Below are 17,832 nucleotides of genomic sequence, written 5' to 3' on the forward strand. Positions count from 1 at the left end.
AATTTCTAAAAACATAACATTAAAATGAAACAGATGGGCTTCACTAAATAGTGAAATAATACAGGCTTAGCTACAGCCGTTAAAACAACTTGATATTTATTAGAACTGGCACACTTAAAATGATAATAACACTGGTTTCTGAGTGCTGAGAGTGAGTGTGTGATGCCTGAGTGTTTGTGGGAGTGTGCAGAGGGTGTGTTAGTGTGTAGGCTACTACCCTGTCTGTGTGAGAGCTTTATCACAAATCACAGTGTCGGCGTCTGCAGGAGCTTACAGGGCAAGAGTTCACCAGTCTGTCGCTAACTCGGGGAGTTTCTCTCAGTTTGATGATAGCTGACGAAGTTTAGAGGCAAAAACCAGACTCATGTGGTCTTCAAAGGAATCGCTGAAAACTCTGCCACAGCCTAACTCATGGATAAAAGTTAAGCCTGCTACACTGGATAAGTCCAGGCGGTGTTAAATGCGCTGCTTTTATTGACTTTAAGGACAGCATCGACGATGCCCTTTTAAACGGAGGGACTCCTCTGAGGGTAAGGCACGTTAACGTCAACGGCTTAATAGAAAATAGTCTTTAGCTTGTACAAGTTCATATAAACGTTTATGATGTTATCAACCGGTGTTATCCGGTGAATTTTGTTTGAAAAAGCCACAACTTCAACCAGGTAACACTGAAATTATTCAGCAGTTAAAGAACGAGACGGCTGTAACGGTTAATGTCACATTTTACTGACGCCATATTTAAAACATTTGACAACTTTCTGACATCTAGCCCAACAGAGAGAAGCTAGCTCAACCATTTATGCTAGCCTGGACGGAGGGTAAAGGCTACCAGAAAACATGAAGTCTTCACGCTCTAAAATGTGATTTTTTTTTAATATTGATGATATGTTTGTACAAACTTTTTAAAGAGCAGAAAATATAAAATAAAAATAAAACAACTCGTTGAGTGAAATGCTGAGTAAAAATGCATTACTGCGTGCTTTTTTAAAAGTCTTCCGTGTTACTTAAATATTTTGAATGACACATCAAAAGCTTAGGGTATCTATAAAAAGACTAAATTAAATTGTCAAGGCCAGCTTAAATGCAACACATCCTTGGTAATGATCTCATATAACAGCTAAGATGTGTGCTGAAGGCCCCAATTACACACACTCTCCATACATTAAAGGGATTATCAAATGGGGGTAATTAACATGTTGTAGTGTAGCACTTGCTGAGCATCCTCTTCCTCAGAAGACGCTTATCGGAGCCGTGATGATGATGATGATGTCACACGCCTGAAATAACCAGACAGCTCCGTAATGAGTGTTTCCATGGCAACACAGCCTCCCGGTTTAAATGCTGGATTGGGTGGGGGAGGGGGGGTGGGGGGGCTGTGTCTCAAATAATTGGTCCACAGGTCCACATTATGTTGACTCATGCCATTAAAAGCCGTTGTTTGAGAATCAGGAACAAATTGTTAAAGTTGTTTAGCAGAAATATATTTTAGTTTATTCATCTGGGTTTGTTAGTAGATAAAATATATTTATCCTTCCCTTGAAAATGTTTGATATGTTATAAAACAGTAGAAAGCTGTTTAAAATGAGTCGTCTTAGTATAAAAATAGCAATTTTATCCATATGTTTCTCAGTTGATTAGGAATGGGAATTGACACAATTTTATTGGGCCCATTATCGATTCTGCTTATTAATTCAGTTATTTAATGATTCCCTTAAAAATTCTTTCCTGTGAATTTTCTTTTGGAGAAAGTAAGCTATAAAGGTTTCCACCGTTAAAAACTCAAATTTTTTTGAGTCTCTTTCTCTCTGAACACTGAACAAGATGTGGACCACCTTCAGTGAGAGTCAGTGACAAGCACTCTATTACTGACTATAATAAAACGTTTTTATAACTAAGAAGGATTAGCATCAAGTTTTTGGGAGGACAACATGCTAAAATATACAAAAATGATCTTTTTTTTGCTCGTAATGTCTCACATTAAAACAAATTGCCCTCTAGATCTTTAATCTCTGAACTTGAATCATAATATAATACTACTGGTCATTTTCTTTAAAAGATAAAACCTCAAACTAAATTTAATACCAGTCTTTGCATCCTAGATCTCAGGACATATAGAATAAATTTTGACTGCTTAAGCCTATTATTGTGACTGTCGACCATGTTTACTTCCTCGACTTCTCTGTTCTTGTTTGCACTGACTGCCTCTCACAAGACCGTGTTTTTCAAGTCATGTGGAAGTAAGACATCAATAAGGGAATCATTAAGATTAAATGTAAATGATGTTGATGGATAGAATCAATTGGGACCGGGTTTCAGCTAACCTGGCATGCCGGATTGATGTGTATTTCACACATCCATCTGGAAAACCACTCGTTCTCGTTTGGGAAAGGGCAGAGCCTTTGACAAAAAACTCGGAGGGTGATTGGATGAACGTTCTGTCTGTCACATCTTTACTGGACAATCAGAGCAACAAAACAAGTGACGTAGCTGCTATCAAGCTGCGCCTCTACCGAGGACTAAACTCCACAGAGAACTGCGTACAAAACCATGGCAACTGTAGACATGTCAGTACATGACTTTTGTCATTTTTGAAAAGAAAACAATTCAATGCTCTTCTTTGTTCTTCTTTTGACAAAGAAATGTCGTCAAGTTCTGATAAAACTGGCACTTTAGCAGCATCCACGCTAATGTCTTCCACCACAATTGCACCGGTCTCTTGTTGCTGCTTGCATACGTCATGACTCCACTGTGCCAGAAAGTACTGCTCCTCGTTGCTGATTGGTCCTGTCACTTTCTAACCGGGCCTAGACAGTTCAGACAGGAGCTTTGCAAGATGGATTTGCCAGTGAGAAACAGGCGTATCCATCTGCTATGCAAGTTGATTGAACTTATTTTTAGTTTTAATGAAACAGTATCCAATCGTTCTAAGTTTTTTTGTCATTGTATTCAAATTATTTGACAGCCATCCCTTAACCTGCAGTCTTCCCATGCCTTTGGGCATTCAACACTGTTGCACCATGAGTGAAGTAACCAACTCAATAAGAGAAGTCCTGACTGTGGGGATCAATTCTTAACAACAACTTGGTAAAACTAGACAAGTTGAAACTGCTCAAATTTTTAGTTTAATTTTTTAAGTAGAGGAAATAGTTTTTTGAAGAATCATTACGTTCATTTAAAATCATCCACTGTAAGTTATGATCACTCCCTACAGGCGGGACTCCTCTCACTAAGTCAGCGACTTCACTCATGGTGCAAAAGTGTCTAATGCCCAAAGGCCTTCTGGGACGAATGATGAAAAAACACTTAGAACGACTGACTACCGTTTACTTAAAAATAAAAATGTGCTTGATCAACTCAGAAAAATAGAGTTGAAGTAGCTATTTTGGATTTTTTAGTTAACACAACGTAACTTTTTTTAGCAACCTTAAACTGTTAAGTATTACATTGTGGACATGAGGATAGAGAACTTCCTGGTCCAGTATGCAACTTTCAGTAACTGTAACTTATACTCACTTAAGTTGTCTCACTGTGAAAGACATAAATGTTCATGTACTCATTGGGGATTGTGGTGTAAATGATATATTTTAACTTGAGTCTATTCAAAAATGTATTTCCACCACTGAAAAACTTTGATGTGATCAGTTTCATCAAATATTTTGAGTATGTTTAACTTGTTTGGTTTTACAGTGTAGTTCAGCATAAGCCTATCTGGTATCCGTAGCCTATATTTGCAGAGCTTCTTAGCAGGTTATCCTAGAACAAACATGACATAAAAAGATAAAGCAGTCAGTTTTATGTCAAACTTCTGAAGTGTGGTTTTGTTCCTCTAGGTTTTTGAGAGCGAGAGAGACGCTGACGTCATGATGTCCATTGGAGCTGATAGCTGACACTGTAGAATGAGAGAGGATGGAGCAGACGGACAACCCTGCCCCTGAGATCAACAACCCTAATGGGTTTGTCAACCGAGTGTTTAACGTTTCTCTGGATGTGGAGAATGAGACCAGCAGTGTTTGTATTCAAGAGACTGGGCCAGGGCCTGAAGAGGGGCAGGGAGAGACCCAAGCTGCCTCATCTCAGACCCCTGTCAAGGACAGACAGGAGGTCAACAGGAGGCCCCGTGCCACAGGGGGCATCTGGAAGATCTTGAACCGAAAAAGAGCTGTCTCGGAGCTGGAGCGAAGACCCCACTCCATGATCCTGCCTGGGGAGGCTTCCATCCCTAAACTCTCATTTGCTGACAAAGTTCGCTCCTTCAAGAAGCTTAAATCTCCCTCAGTGTTCAGAGGAAAGACAGGAAAACTGTCCACTTCCAAGTTTAGCAGCTCCTTGGTGGATGAGGAATCTTTCTGCCGAGATATTGGCACTCCACAGCAATCCAGCAGGGGTACACTGAAACACCGTGGTAAGAGACACTCTTATGCTGGCTACACAGCAGAATTTGACTGCTCATTTGAAGACCTTGATCTAACAGCTCCTCCAGACAGCCAACAGCCCACTGTGCTGTTAGAGACTATAACTCAGAATGGTTGTAAACCATCAGAACGTGTTTGCTATACCAAAAGAACCCACAATAATTCAACAAACTGTAATAAAGCTGCTGCAGTCAGTGAAGAACCTAGCGCTCAATGTAGCCCAAGCACCCGACAGGGAAGAGGAAGGAGGCACAAAGATGTGTGGAGTTACCTGAGGAGGATTTCGCTTTTAGGGAAGAGCAATGCTGCCTATTCAGAGAGGAGTTTTGACTCTGAGCTCCCCTCTTTGGATAAAACTTTGGACTCAGACTATGGTTCTGTGGACTTTGACAGTGTCAGAGACTTTCAACCTCCACGCCCAAAAAACTCTGACACAAAGGGACACTTTGGGGGTCTGTTCAAGTTTTTTAACAGTGTTGCAGAGACGGCCAGGAAATGGCGGACAACATCCCACTCCTTCTCTCCTCCAGAGGGGGCAGAGAGGACACAGATGAGCTCCCCTCGAGCCGCACAGCGCAAAGTGGACAGCATTCATAGTGTGTCCCTGACACTCCACAGTGAAGGACTCTCAAACACCCAGCCTATACCGTCATCACCAGTGACTGTTAAATCCTCTCACTCCAGTAGCCTTGACAGTGAGACACCAGCACCTGCAGCAGGAGGAGGATCCCCTAAGGTGGTTCTAAGAGCCTTTAGGGCAGGCCCAGGATCTCGAGTTGTCAATGGCATTAAGAGTTCTGAGTGCACAGACAAACTTATAGATAGTGAGATGAATCACATATCCACAGCCTTAGTAGAGAATCATTTCTCCCAACCAGGTCCAAACACAGAGACTAAAAAAGAAGCAGAGGTTGAAAAAGCACCATTAGATTGTGTCTGTGAGGAGGAAAAGGTAGAGAGACAGCCAGGAAATGAGCAGGATTCCAGGGATACTCCACCTGACTCCCACCAGAGACAGGAAGTGAACGTCCAATCACAACAAGGTGATAAAGAGAGCACAACCAATAGCGTACCAACATCAGATTCTACTGAGGAAATATTTAAGGTATGTGATTTTATACAAAGTAATATGTGGTCATTACCAGCCACAGATTTGTAATAAATAAGAAATGCATAATACCTTTTTTAAAAGTTGTCAGTGATCTGAAACTACTGGTGTTTCAGCATTTTGTCTGTATAATGTGTCTCACAATGATGCCATAACTACATTCAATTGCAGGCTTTTTTCCACGTCATTAACATTGCCAAAGGCATGCATCATGTAATTACTGCATAAATGCTCCAACCATCATTTATGTAACAATTTTAACCATGGTCATGCTTTTGCTTCTTAAAACCATCAACAACCAGCACGTTAATGGTACCAGAGCTGTTCCTCATTTCCTTGTAAAATAAGTTCTAGGTGTGGTTCGTTAACTGTCAGGGAGAAACAAAAACATTCAGGACACCAGCCAGCCAGTGAGGACATGAATCAGGCACCTATTACTCTACAGTTGTCCTTTTGCCCCATCTGTTGGAGAGATGAGGAAACAGTGGGTAAATGCAGAGCAGAATAACAACACATTAGAGGAGTTCGTCCTTTCCTGCTGGCCAGCTATGTGTAGCATGCAAGGAAACCCTACTTCCCATAAAGCTGACTGTGTGTGGCTGCAGCAGCCCCAGAGCTCTGTGACGTCCGCACTTCATGACAGCACCCTTCCCTTCTCACTCCAGTGGAAACATTAGTCATCTCCCTTCTAGTCACACCAACGAGTCAGGACATGTTAGCCCAAACTCCTAATGACAAAATGAGATGTGACATCTCAATACTCAGCACACTTTTCATGGGGGTATATTATGCAAGGGCATGAGCTGTGGGAATCTGTGTTGTGGGGAGGGTGTTAAAAGTGCAGCCCTGCAAAAATTTAAGAGATGGACTGATTCTAGGAAAACCCTTCTCCCTTATTACCAGCAGTTTACACATTAAATCTACCTGTTTATTGTTTTGCCTCTATTAAATTTAACTGCCATTAAGGGCCAGCCTTGGCGCTGGTGGCTTATCACTGATGCGTTTTAATTTGGAGCAGGAGCTCTTGGCAGGTAGAATCTCTTTAAATGCATTATTGTGTGTATTTGTTGAGTCTATAGAGACAACCAATTCCCAACACAAGAAATGCATTGTTGCACTTTTATCTGGGCCAAACTGCTGAGTATCTGTGCCAATCACAGCTGTGTGAGCAGATTGCCAGCAAGACAAGCTCCAGTGTGAGACAGCCGTGCCCAGCAGGGCCCCACTCTAGCACAGAGAAGACCTCTGTATCTCACAGGCCCCTGCGCCCTCGTCCCCGCCCGGCCTCTGCTGTACTGGACCTCGGGAGGCCCAACCTGGACCGAGAGCTCTACAACCATTACAGTGAGGTTGGCTCGCTGTGCCGGCGAAGACGCAGGCCTATTCCCACAATGCTTCACTCTCCGGGGCAGAGACGGACGGCAGCTCGCTCCAGGCCTTGCTCTGTCATAGAGACCAGTGTTACTAGGGAGACGCAGTCCATGGAGTTGCACCACAGAGTAAGATGTCTATTGACAGTCACAGGCATGAAAGTTGCATGAATCTCCAAATATGTATGTATTTTGAGCAAAATGAAACTGTGTGTATGAAGTAGACATAAAAATGCCAAATTATGATGTTGAAAAATTACAATAGGCAGGGAGAGTCTTGCTAGTAGTATTTACCATTCCAAGCCCATAATGAGTCAAATGAAAACCACAAGCTTTGGAGGGCAGTCCAGTGCTAACCTAGTATTTATACAACATTCACTGTTAGCTGCAACAATGCATGCATGCTCTGCCCCATTTACAGAGGCCCATATTTCTGGATACTGCTTCTCCCTCAGCTCACCTCCCCCTCTCTCTTCCTTTTTCTTTTCATTCTCTCTCTCTTTCTTTCTCTTTCTGTCTTTGTGGCTTCTCTTTCTCTCTCCCTCACTCCCAGGCTTTCTCTGTGGCCAATTTTCTGCCTCATCGCTCCCATAAGCTCTACTTCTCATTGCCCTAACTGAGAGTCAGTTCATTTTAACCTGAGAGACCGCTCGGTTGGCATGATGTATAGTCTCTCATGGTTTGCTGCAGGGCATGCACACCGACCACTGCACCAGAATAGACTTGCTGAATGTGAAATAGTTTAATTCACTGCAAAAAGGGGACAGGGCAGTAAAGGAAGATTTTTTTAAGTGAAGGACAGGCGAATGTGTGAATTCAACCTTGTGTATGAGTGTGTAGATCAAAGTAACACCGTATGGAATATAGGAGATGCCCTAACTTTTCAGCACTCTATAGGCCTTGTCTCGCCCACCTGGTGTGTCACCATTAGAGCCCCCACTCAGGGCATCTCTCCAGCGGTGCCGCTCGCTGCCGCTGCCCCCGAGCACTCTCACTGCCTTGGCGCTGCTCCTGCCTCAGTCAGGTACTTCTGAATATTTTATTTTACATCAATATGCACATTGTTGATTGGTTTGTGTTTGTTAAATTGATCATCTGTTTGCCCGTCTGTCTGCATGTGGGTGGTTTCCAGACATTGGTCAGTCATCATCATCAGTGCGTCTGCGATCAGGAGGTTCTGGGAGCTGCAGGAGGAGGCTGTTGAGGCCTGGTTCAGAACCGCTGCAGGTCAACATTGTGAGTCGGACAAACACCCTCATAAACACTCACATAAAAACATGGCCCCACAGCCCTTTTGTCAGGCTTTATTTCTTGGCCTTCAGATCAACTTAAAGAAAGCACAATATATTTGGATTTATTAAAACAACAGTGTCTATTATAGAATTCACCAACAAACACATCCATGATGATTTATAAATGAACAGATACAAATAGCCAGATGTTTAATAATGTGTAACTGAGGAGGAGAATGACTCATAAATAACCGCTCACTGGTCCTGGTAACGTTAAGATGACAGAGCACTGGTCACTATTTTATCATGTGATGAAGTTACTGATCCGTGAAGATGGTTGCCACGTGGACTAATGTCATCCACTACTCTTAGGCCATTAGTCATCATAAATTGAGCACCCGCCCTTTAAGATGTTCTTTTTTTAATATGAAGAGAGCATATTTGGACTGGGGAGTGACTTTTACTGCAGAGAGAGATACAACATTAAATTCTTTCAGATACCTGGTGTGCTGTAATCTGCGAGAAGTGTAACGTGTCTCTGTCAGTTGTGTAAAATTAGCTTCAGAATATGTTGGAGTTATACTATTCGGGAAAAGAAACCAGGCATTTCAGAATCGGTGCTTTGATGTGCAAGTGGCCTCAGGGGGATTCTCGTGGAAGGAGATGCAGAGTTTCTCTGAAATATCCTGACAGTGAAGTGAACATTTCTGGGGCTGTGTCCAACATCTATACCTATAGAACTGCAGTACACAGGGATAACCACAATTTATATGATGATTTGATCATTTTAAATTAGATCTTTGCTGAATGTCAGGTTCTAAGTTTGACATACTCTTCATTTAGTGGAGACAAAAATACGTGAGGTTTCACATATTCTGATGTCCTAATAGATGATAAACAAAAATGTAGGTATAAGTAGCGTTATATTGATCCAGCCTTTTAAGCCATGATACCAACCTGAAGCAGGGGCTTTGGGTATACCTCTGTTCCTCAATGTGACTTGAGACACAGAATCATTTCTGTGTAAGATAGCATTAGTTTTCCCAACTCTGTAAAGTAAGAATAATTAGGTAAACACATATAATTTGAAACTGTTATCACATACTGTCCCAGAATTGCTGTTCTAGTTGCAGTAGCTTCACTCACCCTCTGCTGTCAGAGTAAACCTTTTATTTTGTTGTACTGCATGTGCAAAGTAGTCAAGCTGTGCACTCCTTTGATGCCCTTAGCTTTTCATGTTGCTTGCATTGTCTCATAAAATGTCATACACTTCAGCGAATAAGGTTGTCAGAAATCTCAATGCTTTGATACTTTTTAGAGATCACATTCTTTAAATGATATACCTGCTACTCTAATGATGAACAGTACTGACAGCACCAAAGGGAAAAAACACATAAACAGTCATACTTTCAGCCCGAAGCAGTTGCAAGCATTTACTTGTTTTTTTCCTCTGAAAGCCATCTGTTGTGCCATTCTAATGTCGCTATCCATGCCTTTGTAGCTCCTACAGAACATTTTCTAGAAGGGTTGGAACTTGGCTGACTTTGTAGGATCTTTAAAGATTAAAATCCAAACCTGTTACTCTGATATTGAACGTCTTTTTATCCATTTCATAATCCATTTTTCAATTGTTTCTGCAGTGAATGCCGTTCGACATATTGTCGGTTTCTATCCCAGAATGCATTGTGACTTGGCTATAACAACCAGTGGCAAGCTGTTCTACTGTAACGTCATGCGCGTGTGCACACACTTACAAACTGGAGAAGAGAGCCTTAATAACTCTTAATAGAGAGAAAGACACTGAGTGGCTATGATTTGTCCCACAAAGTCATTGCAGACAGGAACTGCTTTGAGTAGTGACTCAAATTCCCAAAGTGCAAGGACTTTTTTGTAAAAATGTGAATATTTTGAAAACTGTTAGGCACAAAATGTTTTTTTTTTACTTTTTGGTACAAAAGAGATGGGATAGCAAGTTTGTGCAAATAAAAAACAACCTTAGCTGTTAATATTTAGTTGTTATACATAAAAATATTTAGTTGTAATACATGAAAACTTTGAGTTTTGATTTCTGTTCAGTTTTTTCTTTCGTCATTAAAGTCCCGTAACTATTTTTAAATTCAAGTGACATTGCTGCAGCACAAATAGTCTTAGAACCCAGGTTGTCCTGAGAAAAATGGTAATTAGAGCTTGTCTGAGCATCACAGGGTTGATGTTTTACAAACATATAAAGACAAGAAGTCCAGGCACGACACAATGGTTTAAAAATAGCATAGGGCTCAGAAGGTTCATAATAATTCAGAGGAGTTTTGTTTAATTTTGAGTATACATTGTTTTGAGAAAAATCATATTTGTTTTGCCTCTCTTTAGACTTTTGTCAAGGGGTCTGATTACATTATGTCTCCAGTGACTCTTTCTAATGCACAGGATAGGAGTAAAAATAACTAAATTAAGCACCTTTCGGTGTCCAGGAGATGGTATCCAGTTATCCTTTGATTTTTTCTAGTATCATAGAGACATTCAAATTCTGGTATTGTGACATTTCTGTCAGTAAACTGATTAATCATTTTCTTGTTTGGAGTTGAGATTGAGTCGCTGATGTGTGATCTGTTTAAGTTTTTGGCCTTTAGCCTCCAGCACTGCAGTGTCTTGTGACATAAATGCAGCCGATAAAATGAACTACTGTGTTTTGTTTAATGTCATTTTCCTTCTTTGTTTGTTTAGACCCAACAGTGAACCAGCAAACTTTGAAACATGAGCTGTGCATACATTGCTTGTAGACATGGAAATTGTTGGCATAATAAGAGTAGCACTTTCCATCTACATTGCCCTTGTTGCTAGCTACCTCCATGCTATACATGGACCTACTTAAGAACTGGAGACAGTGATGTAGCACACAGAATAGCATAGAAATAAGCTGTATAGATAGGGGTCGACCGATACCTGGCATTTTGCTGATTATTGTTCTTGGCACTTTATTTCATCAATAATACTGTAGGTAAAATTGATAATCCAAAAGTGTGCTGCTTTTGTACCACTGCAAAGCGTGTCTTCCCCTCTGGTTTTGTTTTCACTTCACTTCATAGTCTCACCAAATGTCGTGTATACAACACAATCTGATTGGCTGGATGTCACATGAGTACTAGCCAATCAACACTTAAGCCTCGGTGCCACTGGCACAGTAAATGTATGGTATCAATTCTTGTTTTCCTGATTCTACTGTGCTGCTCTGCATTCTTCCTCATGCAGATAGACCTGAGGCTATTTTTTCACTTATTATGCAGTTTTACTTTTGAAACATTAAATACATTTTTTATGCCATAATAAGTGAATATTGGTTTAAAATATCAGTTATGGGACTCGTGCACTACCAGTAATAGGTACCGGTATCTGCCCTGAAAACCCATATTGGCTGACCCTCATATAGATTGGTCCATTGCCATGATGTGTAATTTACCCATTTGAGTAGATGGATGGATAGATGAATATCCAAATCAGTATTTGATCTGCACATAGATCAAGTATAAGAGAAATATTTGACATGATTTGAGGATGAATGTGGAAAGGGCTGTATAGCCATGTGAGAAGAGATTATATTTTCTGCAACAACATCAAATTCTGGCTCTGAGCATGGAGTCAGTGAGAAATAACCACAGCATTTGTTGTAAAATATGCAGTCCATTTTCATGAGATACTGCCTATTCAACTGTGGAATTGTGAGCCCCCAGCTTTCAGTCTTGGCACGTTTTTGCACTGAAATTTAGTGAACTGTGTCTTTAAAAGGGTGATACTACTGCCTTAAGGCTTTGATTATAACTTCGTCTTGCTGGTCTAAATAGTGTTTGTGAGCCACTGCACGTTGTTGCCATGACACTCGCTGGCTCCTGTTCATCCTCTTGCTTCTATCTTTAGGCAGCCTTTTTAAGTGTGAGCTAAATAGAGAAAGTGTGTGGGTGAGAGAGAGAAAAAGGGGTGGGAGAGAAACAGAGAGGGGAAGAGAGATGCTCCCTTTGTATGTGCACTTATGTGTCGTGGCCCTCCCCTGGGGAAGGAAATGTGGACTCATAGCACTTGAAATGTGTTGTATGTGTTTGAATGGCTTTCATTTGTAGTTCATTTACATCAGACTAAACTGCCAGCATTTATTACTTAAATCTGAGCTTGAAAGTAGCCTATAAGACATAATAAATTATAAACTGTAAACACATTATGACATAACATGGTCACGCAGCTGCTTCACAGTCACGTGGATGGAGGAAGCATTGTCGTTTAATCAGTATTTTGCTGTTTTATTTCTGGTAAGTCATGCATTGTTTATTTGGTATGGATCTCATGTCAGGATCGGATCTGCTCTTTGAAATACAGTGCAGTGTGTGTTACAGTCTTCCTGTTAGGATGACTACTGGAGCTTTGAGGCCGCAGGCAGAGAGAAAGCATTCTCACTGCAGTGGATTAGCTGCTAATGCTGACGCCTCTCTTCTCCCTTTCATTTAAATGGATTTCTCCCCCAGTCACTGCCCTCTCCTCTCCTCTCCTCTCTTCTCCTCTCCTCTTCTCTCCTCTATTTAAAAATTAGCAATACCAGTCTTTGATAACTCCAATGTGATGAGAGGACAGTATCCTGAGTGTCACTAATTCTTTGCCCGAAGCTCTGCTGTCAACTTGTCAGAAGAGGGGGACTGTCTTATTAAGGGCTTCGTGCAGATTAAGAGTTTCCAAAAACATCTTGTATGATTAAGTTTGGGCAAACCTAGGTCCGTGTACTCATAATCATATTATGCAATGCTATCTATTTATTATTAACGCATGAGTCAGCAGGCAGTGGCCAGTTGGCCTAATAGAAGGGCAGTGATGAAAAGGGACAAATCTGAGTTGAGCAGCTACTTACGTTGGAACACTAGCTCTCACATGCTAATTTAACCACTTGCACATTGTGTCTGTTTTTGTGCCTACTAGGCCTCAGCCTCGATGATACACACTTTAACAACACATGCACACACTTCACATGCTCTCCTTATGGATTCAGAATTCATCTGTCAGAGTGTATGAGTCACTGCATTGACAGCAACAATGTTTGATAAGAAAAGAATGGAACAGGCTGGTAAAATCTCTGTCAAACACACTGTGAGAGTGAGGCATTCTTTTCACCTAAGATTTATTTTAAAGCCTTGCAAGACAAACATTGAGAATGGGTCTTAAAATAACTGCACGTATGTATAATCTGCACAAGGCAGCCTAGACTCTTTTATCAGTTTTCATTCAACATTGTTTCCCACCCCTAGGCACAGGCACACATCCACTGTGCCTTTCTGCAGCTACCATCTAATACTATCTTTTAAGAATGTGGTGTCTCTGATCAGCAACAGAGCCCCGAACCAAATCTGGGCAGGTGGTTGTGTCAGACCGTCCCTAGGCTGTGTCTTCCAAAGAATGGTTTCTGCCTGTCAGGTGTGTTCATGTCTGTTGTTGTTGTATGCATAAGCATGCAACTCCATGCTTATGTGGTGTGTGTAAGTTTGTGTGTAGTTTGCAGAAGAGACAGCTAGGCTCAGGGCTCTTTCTCTTATATAACTGTCGAGAGGGTTTCCTGTGCTCTCTACAAAAAACATTTCCACTTTTACTTCAGAGGGCTGCATGTTCCCGGGGACTGGAGGAACAGTGCTCTGGGTTAATTCTCTCCTGCACTGGTGTATCCTGTTTTACAGTATCTCCACATCGCACTCCGTATTTATCGGTTTATGCATGCCCGTGCATGTGCACTTTTGTGTTTTGTGCTTTTTGGAGCACATTAGGCTTCAGACCTCGTCAGGGCCAGAGTATTTATACTGCCAACATATTTCCTAGTGTGTAATGCTGCCGGAACAGTGAGGATATATTGGTAGATCATTTCAGTTATGTCACAACATGCAGTAATTTTTGTTGAGACTATTGAAGGCCTAAGGCTATACTGTGCTTGTTATCCTTCATCAGTCGTATCATTTGCGACTGTTGTCCCAGGCTGCTAAGGTGACTTTACCGACCATCATCAGCTTCTACTATTTGGGTAATACAGGTTTTGTTTTCATAGCTGTCAGACAGCTTTACCATAAGGTAGAGATATTTTCCTATATTAAGTCAACACAGAAGAATGTCACCTTGTGATAGGTAATGCGAACATCCCTTATTATCAGGCAACACCATCTTACAGCAGACACCCTGGGGACTGAAATATGATACACCAGTCCTCCGCAGAGAGATTGTTGATGTTTGCTTTAATCCCAGTGATGACTTTCACTTCCGTTTGTTTTCTTTTACAACTTTGACTTTTCATAGAGCTGTTAATATAGCAACAGCCACATGGGTAAGGGTTTAGGGCCGTGAGTCAGTAGAGTTAGTTATCCCTCGCAGGTCAGAGGTTTGTTCCCCAGCTCATGCTGCCACATGTTGATGTGTCTTTGGGAAACACATAGAACCTCAGATTGCCCCCACTGCTACATGAAAGGGCTGTAAATCATCTGTTTAATCATGATATGATACAATGTCGATATTTTGGACAATGATGTGATATTTTCCAATATCACAAAGTCTAACACAATATGACTTCAGTATGATTCCATATCGGAGCCTATGATTGATACCAAATGATTTTATGAACAAGTATCATAAAGTTAGAAAAAAAGCAGTTTCAGCAGTTTATTTACTGAAAGGTTTCTGTATTTGATTAAAAAAAGATTTTTAACAAAATACAAAGACCAGTGTTTCACTATACATTCATATTTTTTAATCTTGCAGATGTTGTTTTTAATTACTTAAAATTGAGGGCCCCTGATTATCTTTAAATTAGGAACACAACTATTGATATTTGTGTTGAAACGTGTAGATTTTAAAACAGCAAACATTGTTAGTGCCAACATTTTTATTTACTCTCCTGTACTCTGATCACTCTTAAGCACCAGTGTGCACTTTTTCTCCAACCTTTCATAAGCATGATCAAGTATTTAGCCTTCTGCTTTCCTATTTTAGATTTGTTTTCTTTAACTTATTCACAAAAATGTGGACTTAAATCTCTTTATCTGCTTTGTTAAAGTCCTTCATACTTTACATAGGAGCCTATTAATGTGGCAAATATGTATTTTTTAATACATTGTGAGATTTTAATGAGATTAAGTCTGTGGCATGTGATGTTATAGTGATGAATTTACATTGTTTTTGATTTATTGCAAACTTGATTTTGATCAATGGAGGGGTTAGGACAAAGTTTTAGTTCACTGAATGGTCTCTGTTGTTATGAGCGGCCTCATAACAAGAAAGAGGGAAGGAGGTGATTGAAAGAGAACAGCTTTCCTGTTTGACCATGTCAAGATTGGAAGCCTATATTCTTATTTTAAATATAATGAGAGGCAGCCTACAACCAGTTTATCAAAGAAGGCATGTCTCTGTTTATCTGTAGAGCTGGTATCAGACACTACTCTTAAGGGGGAAGTGGTTTATATGCATGAACGATCTCATAAGGTGGTGGATTATGGATAAAAAATGCAGACATAGTCAGCAAAATAAGGTAAGATGCCTGCCCTGCAGTAGTCTCTATGTCCACACAGCTGAGACAAGAGTGGATATCTTCTTTAGTACAGATAATCACTGTTAGCAACTTCTGCTACCGGTAGCTTATTGAGGGTGTACAGAGAAGCAGAAACTGTCAACAAGCGTGTGGGAGGAATTTCAAAACAATTTCATAGGTGAAACACAACGGTGAAGATATTTTTTTACCTTCTGTTGATCTGATTGGATAATTAATCATCCACAATCAGTGTTGATATACATTGTTATTACTGATGGACACATGGAGTAGTTAGTTGACTTGTCACGCTCTATACATTCTGAAGTTCATTAACCATTTGGGACAGCGTATAATTGTAAAAAAAATATCTCATTACAGGAATCAAATAACTTGACTTATTTTGACTTGAGTCCAAGAAATGAAATAATTTTAAGCACAGAATAGTTCACTTTTATGCCATTCTTAGGCCTCAATCTTTGACATGGGTTTCCTACTGTATGACCAGCCAATTCCCACTGAAGTTCAATCAGATAACTTTAACCACTTTGATATAGCCTCATCACAACAGTTCAGGAAAACTTCATTTTGTCAGATTTGTTCTAGGCTTTTATGGCACTGCCATTTCTATCTGATCTCTGTCACTGTGGTGTATGCTGTGGCCAACTGGCTGTGACAATAACAGTGATGTGTGGATTTACACAACAGCTAGAGATGAAAATAACAGTAAAATTTCACTGAAAAATGATACTGTGGTTTTTGTTGCAAAATAATCATACATATTTTTCATGATGTAACATTTACTAGTGCATAAAGATGTTAGTGTTGCATGTGTAATCATTAGGGATGTACAGTATTGGTATGATATCAGTATCAGACAACCTTAGCTTAAAAAGTAAATTATCAGTATCAGCAGATATGAAATTTCTGCTGCCATTTTAACCAATATGTTGGTCAGCCTATCCTCACCCTGTAAGGACAACATGTAGTTCTTATTTGATTATGCTTGCTAAGACTGATATACACTTGAATATTTTGTACAGATTGGTCAGAGAGGTCAAAGTTATCCTGAGCCACTTCTGAATCCTGAGTTCCTGAGTTCAGTCACTGAGTCTGTGTAGCTCTCATAAAGAAGGACTTACTATGAAGTCAAAGTCTGCGTGCTGTGCACTTTCTTTTTTCTTTCCTGAAGTTTGTGGGTCAACCCCATTTCTAACCCTTATCCCTTTTCTTAGCCCTTCCTCTTGGTTTTGCATGTTCACGTCAGGTCAAGGGGTATCCCAGTTCTCTTTTGAATTGAGGGCTAAGGGCCAAGGGCTACATAGCCATTAAAAAGATGATTTTTCAGGACCACACTTGAAACTATGAATTTCCAACCATGCACTGCATTCACTTGCAAAATGGCACAATGGACTATGAAGGAGGTGCATAATTGTGCATATTTTCAGCATAATGATTATCGAAAACACAACAGTTGCGTTTTCTTATATATTCAGTCTTTAGCTACTAGGGATGGGAGTTTATTTTATTTTCGGTATGTACACATGTAAACCAGGGCTATTGGCTGTATAAATGAATGGAGAAGATCAACATATAAATCCATAGTATGAATGAGATGGTCGAAGTGTTACTGTTACCTCTGATGATGCAGCTATTTATTGGCAACGTATGATGATGAACAGCAATCAAATTGCAGCTCTTTTTTAGGGGCAAGGGAAAGAGGTAGACGAAGGGGAAAGGCTAAGCTAAGGGCTAAGGGGTAGTCTCATCCATGGTGACAATATATTACTCGGAGTGATCTGTTGTCATCTTGCTGCTTTGTCAACATATGGGCTCAGTTCTGCTGGCTGTTGATTTGGGGCCCTAAAGGGTTTTGTGTATTTGTCTGTTTATAAACCTTTGGCAACTCAGTGGGTCTAACTAATTTCCACCAGTAATGCACACATTTTCAGTTAATCCAAAAGATGTGTTGCTTACAAAAAAAGACAGAAACAATGATGTCTTCAGGCCAGCAAAATTCTGCTAAGTTGAAGCAAGAAAAAGCAGCATCCTGATAAAATAATCAGACAGTCCTGTTGTCATTAAGCACCTTAAAACTACAGTATAAACTGGCATGACATTCTGTGTCATATTACCATAGCCTAAACTAAAGTATGTCAGCGGCTTTTCAAGTAGGCAC

At 40.4% G+C, this 17,832-nt stretch overlaps 1 protein-coding gene across 4 annotated transcripts in view; it reads left to right on the plus strand.

The window, feature by feature from the left end:
* The first annotated feature begins 245 nt into the window (after positions 1 to 245).
* The window catches only part of LOC121516072 (rho guanine nucleotide exchange factor 9), a 76,913-nt gene continuing 59,326 nt past the window's right edge, over positions 246 to 17,832 (plus strand). For 3 of the 4 annotated variants that reach the window (XM_041797138.1, XM_041797139.1, XM_041797141.1), the window contains exons 1-5: positions 246 to 530; positions 3,831 to 5,517; positions 6,681 to 7,019; positions 7,788 to 7,914; positions 8,023 to 8,126. In XM_041797138.1, the coding sequence (XP_041653072.1) occupies positions 3,907 to 5,517; positions 6,681 to 7,019; positions 7,788 to 7,914; positions 8,023 to 8,126 (2,181 nt within the window). In that variant the 5' untranslated portion in view covers positions 246 to 530; positions 3,831 to 3,906. The remainder of the gene's footprint in view (positions 531 to 3,830; positions 5,518 to 6,680; positions 7,020 to 7,787; positions 7,915 to 8,022; positions 8,127 to 17,832) is intronic. The other variant, XM_041797142.1, reaches the window with a different exon arrangement.

Source organism: Cheilinus undulatus, linkage group 10 (assembly GCF_018320785.1).
Source record: "Cheilinus undulatus linkage group 10, ASM1832078v1, whole genome shotgun sequence".
Lineage (NCBI taxonomy): Eukaryota > Metazoa > Chordata > Actinopteri > Labriformes > Labridae > Cheilinus > Cheilinus undulatus.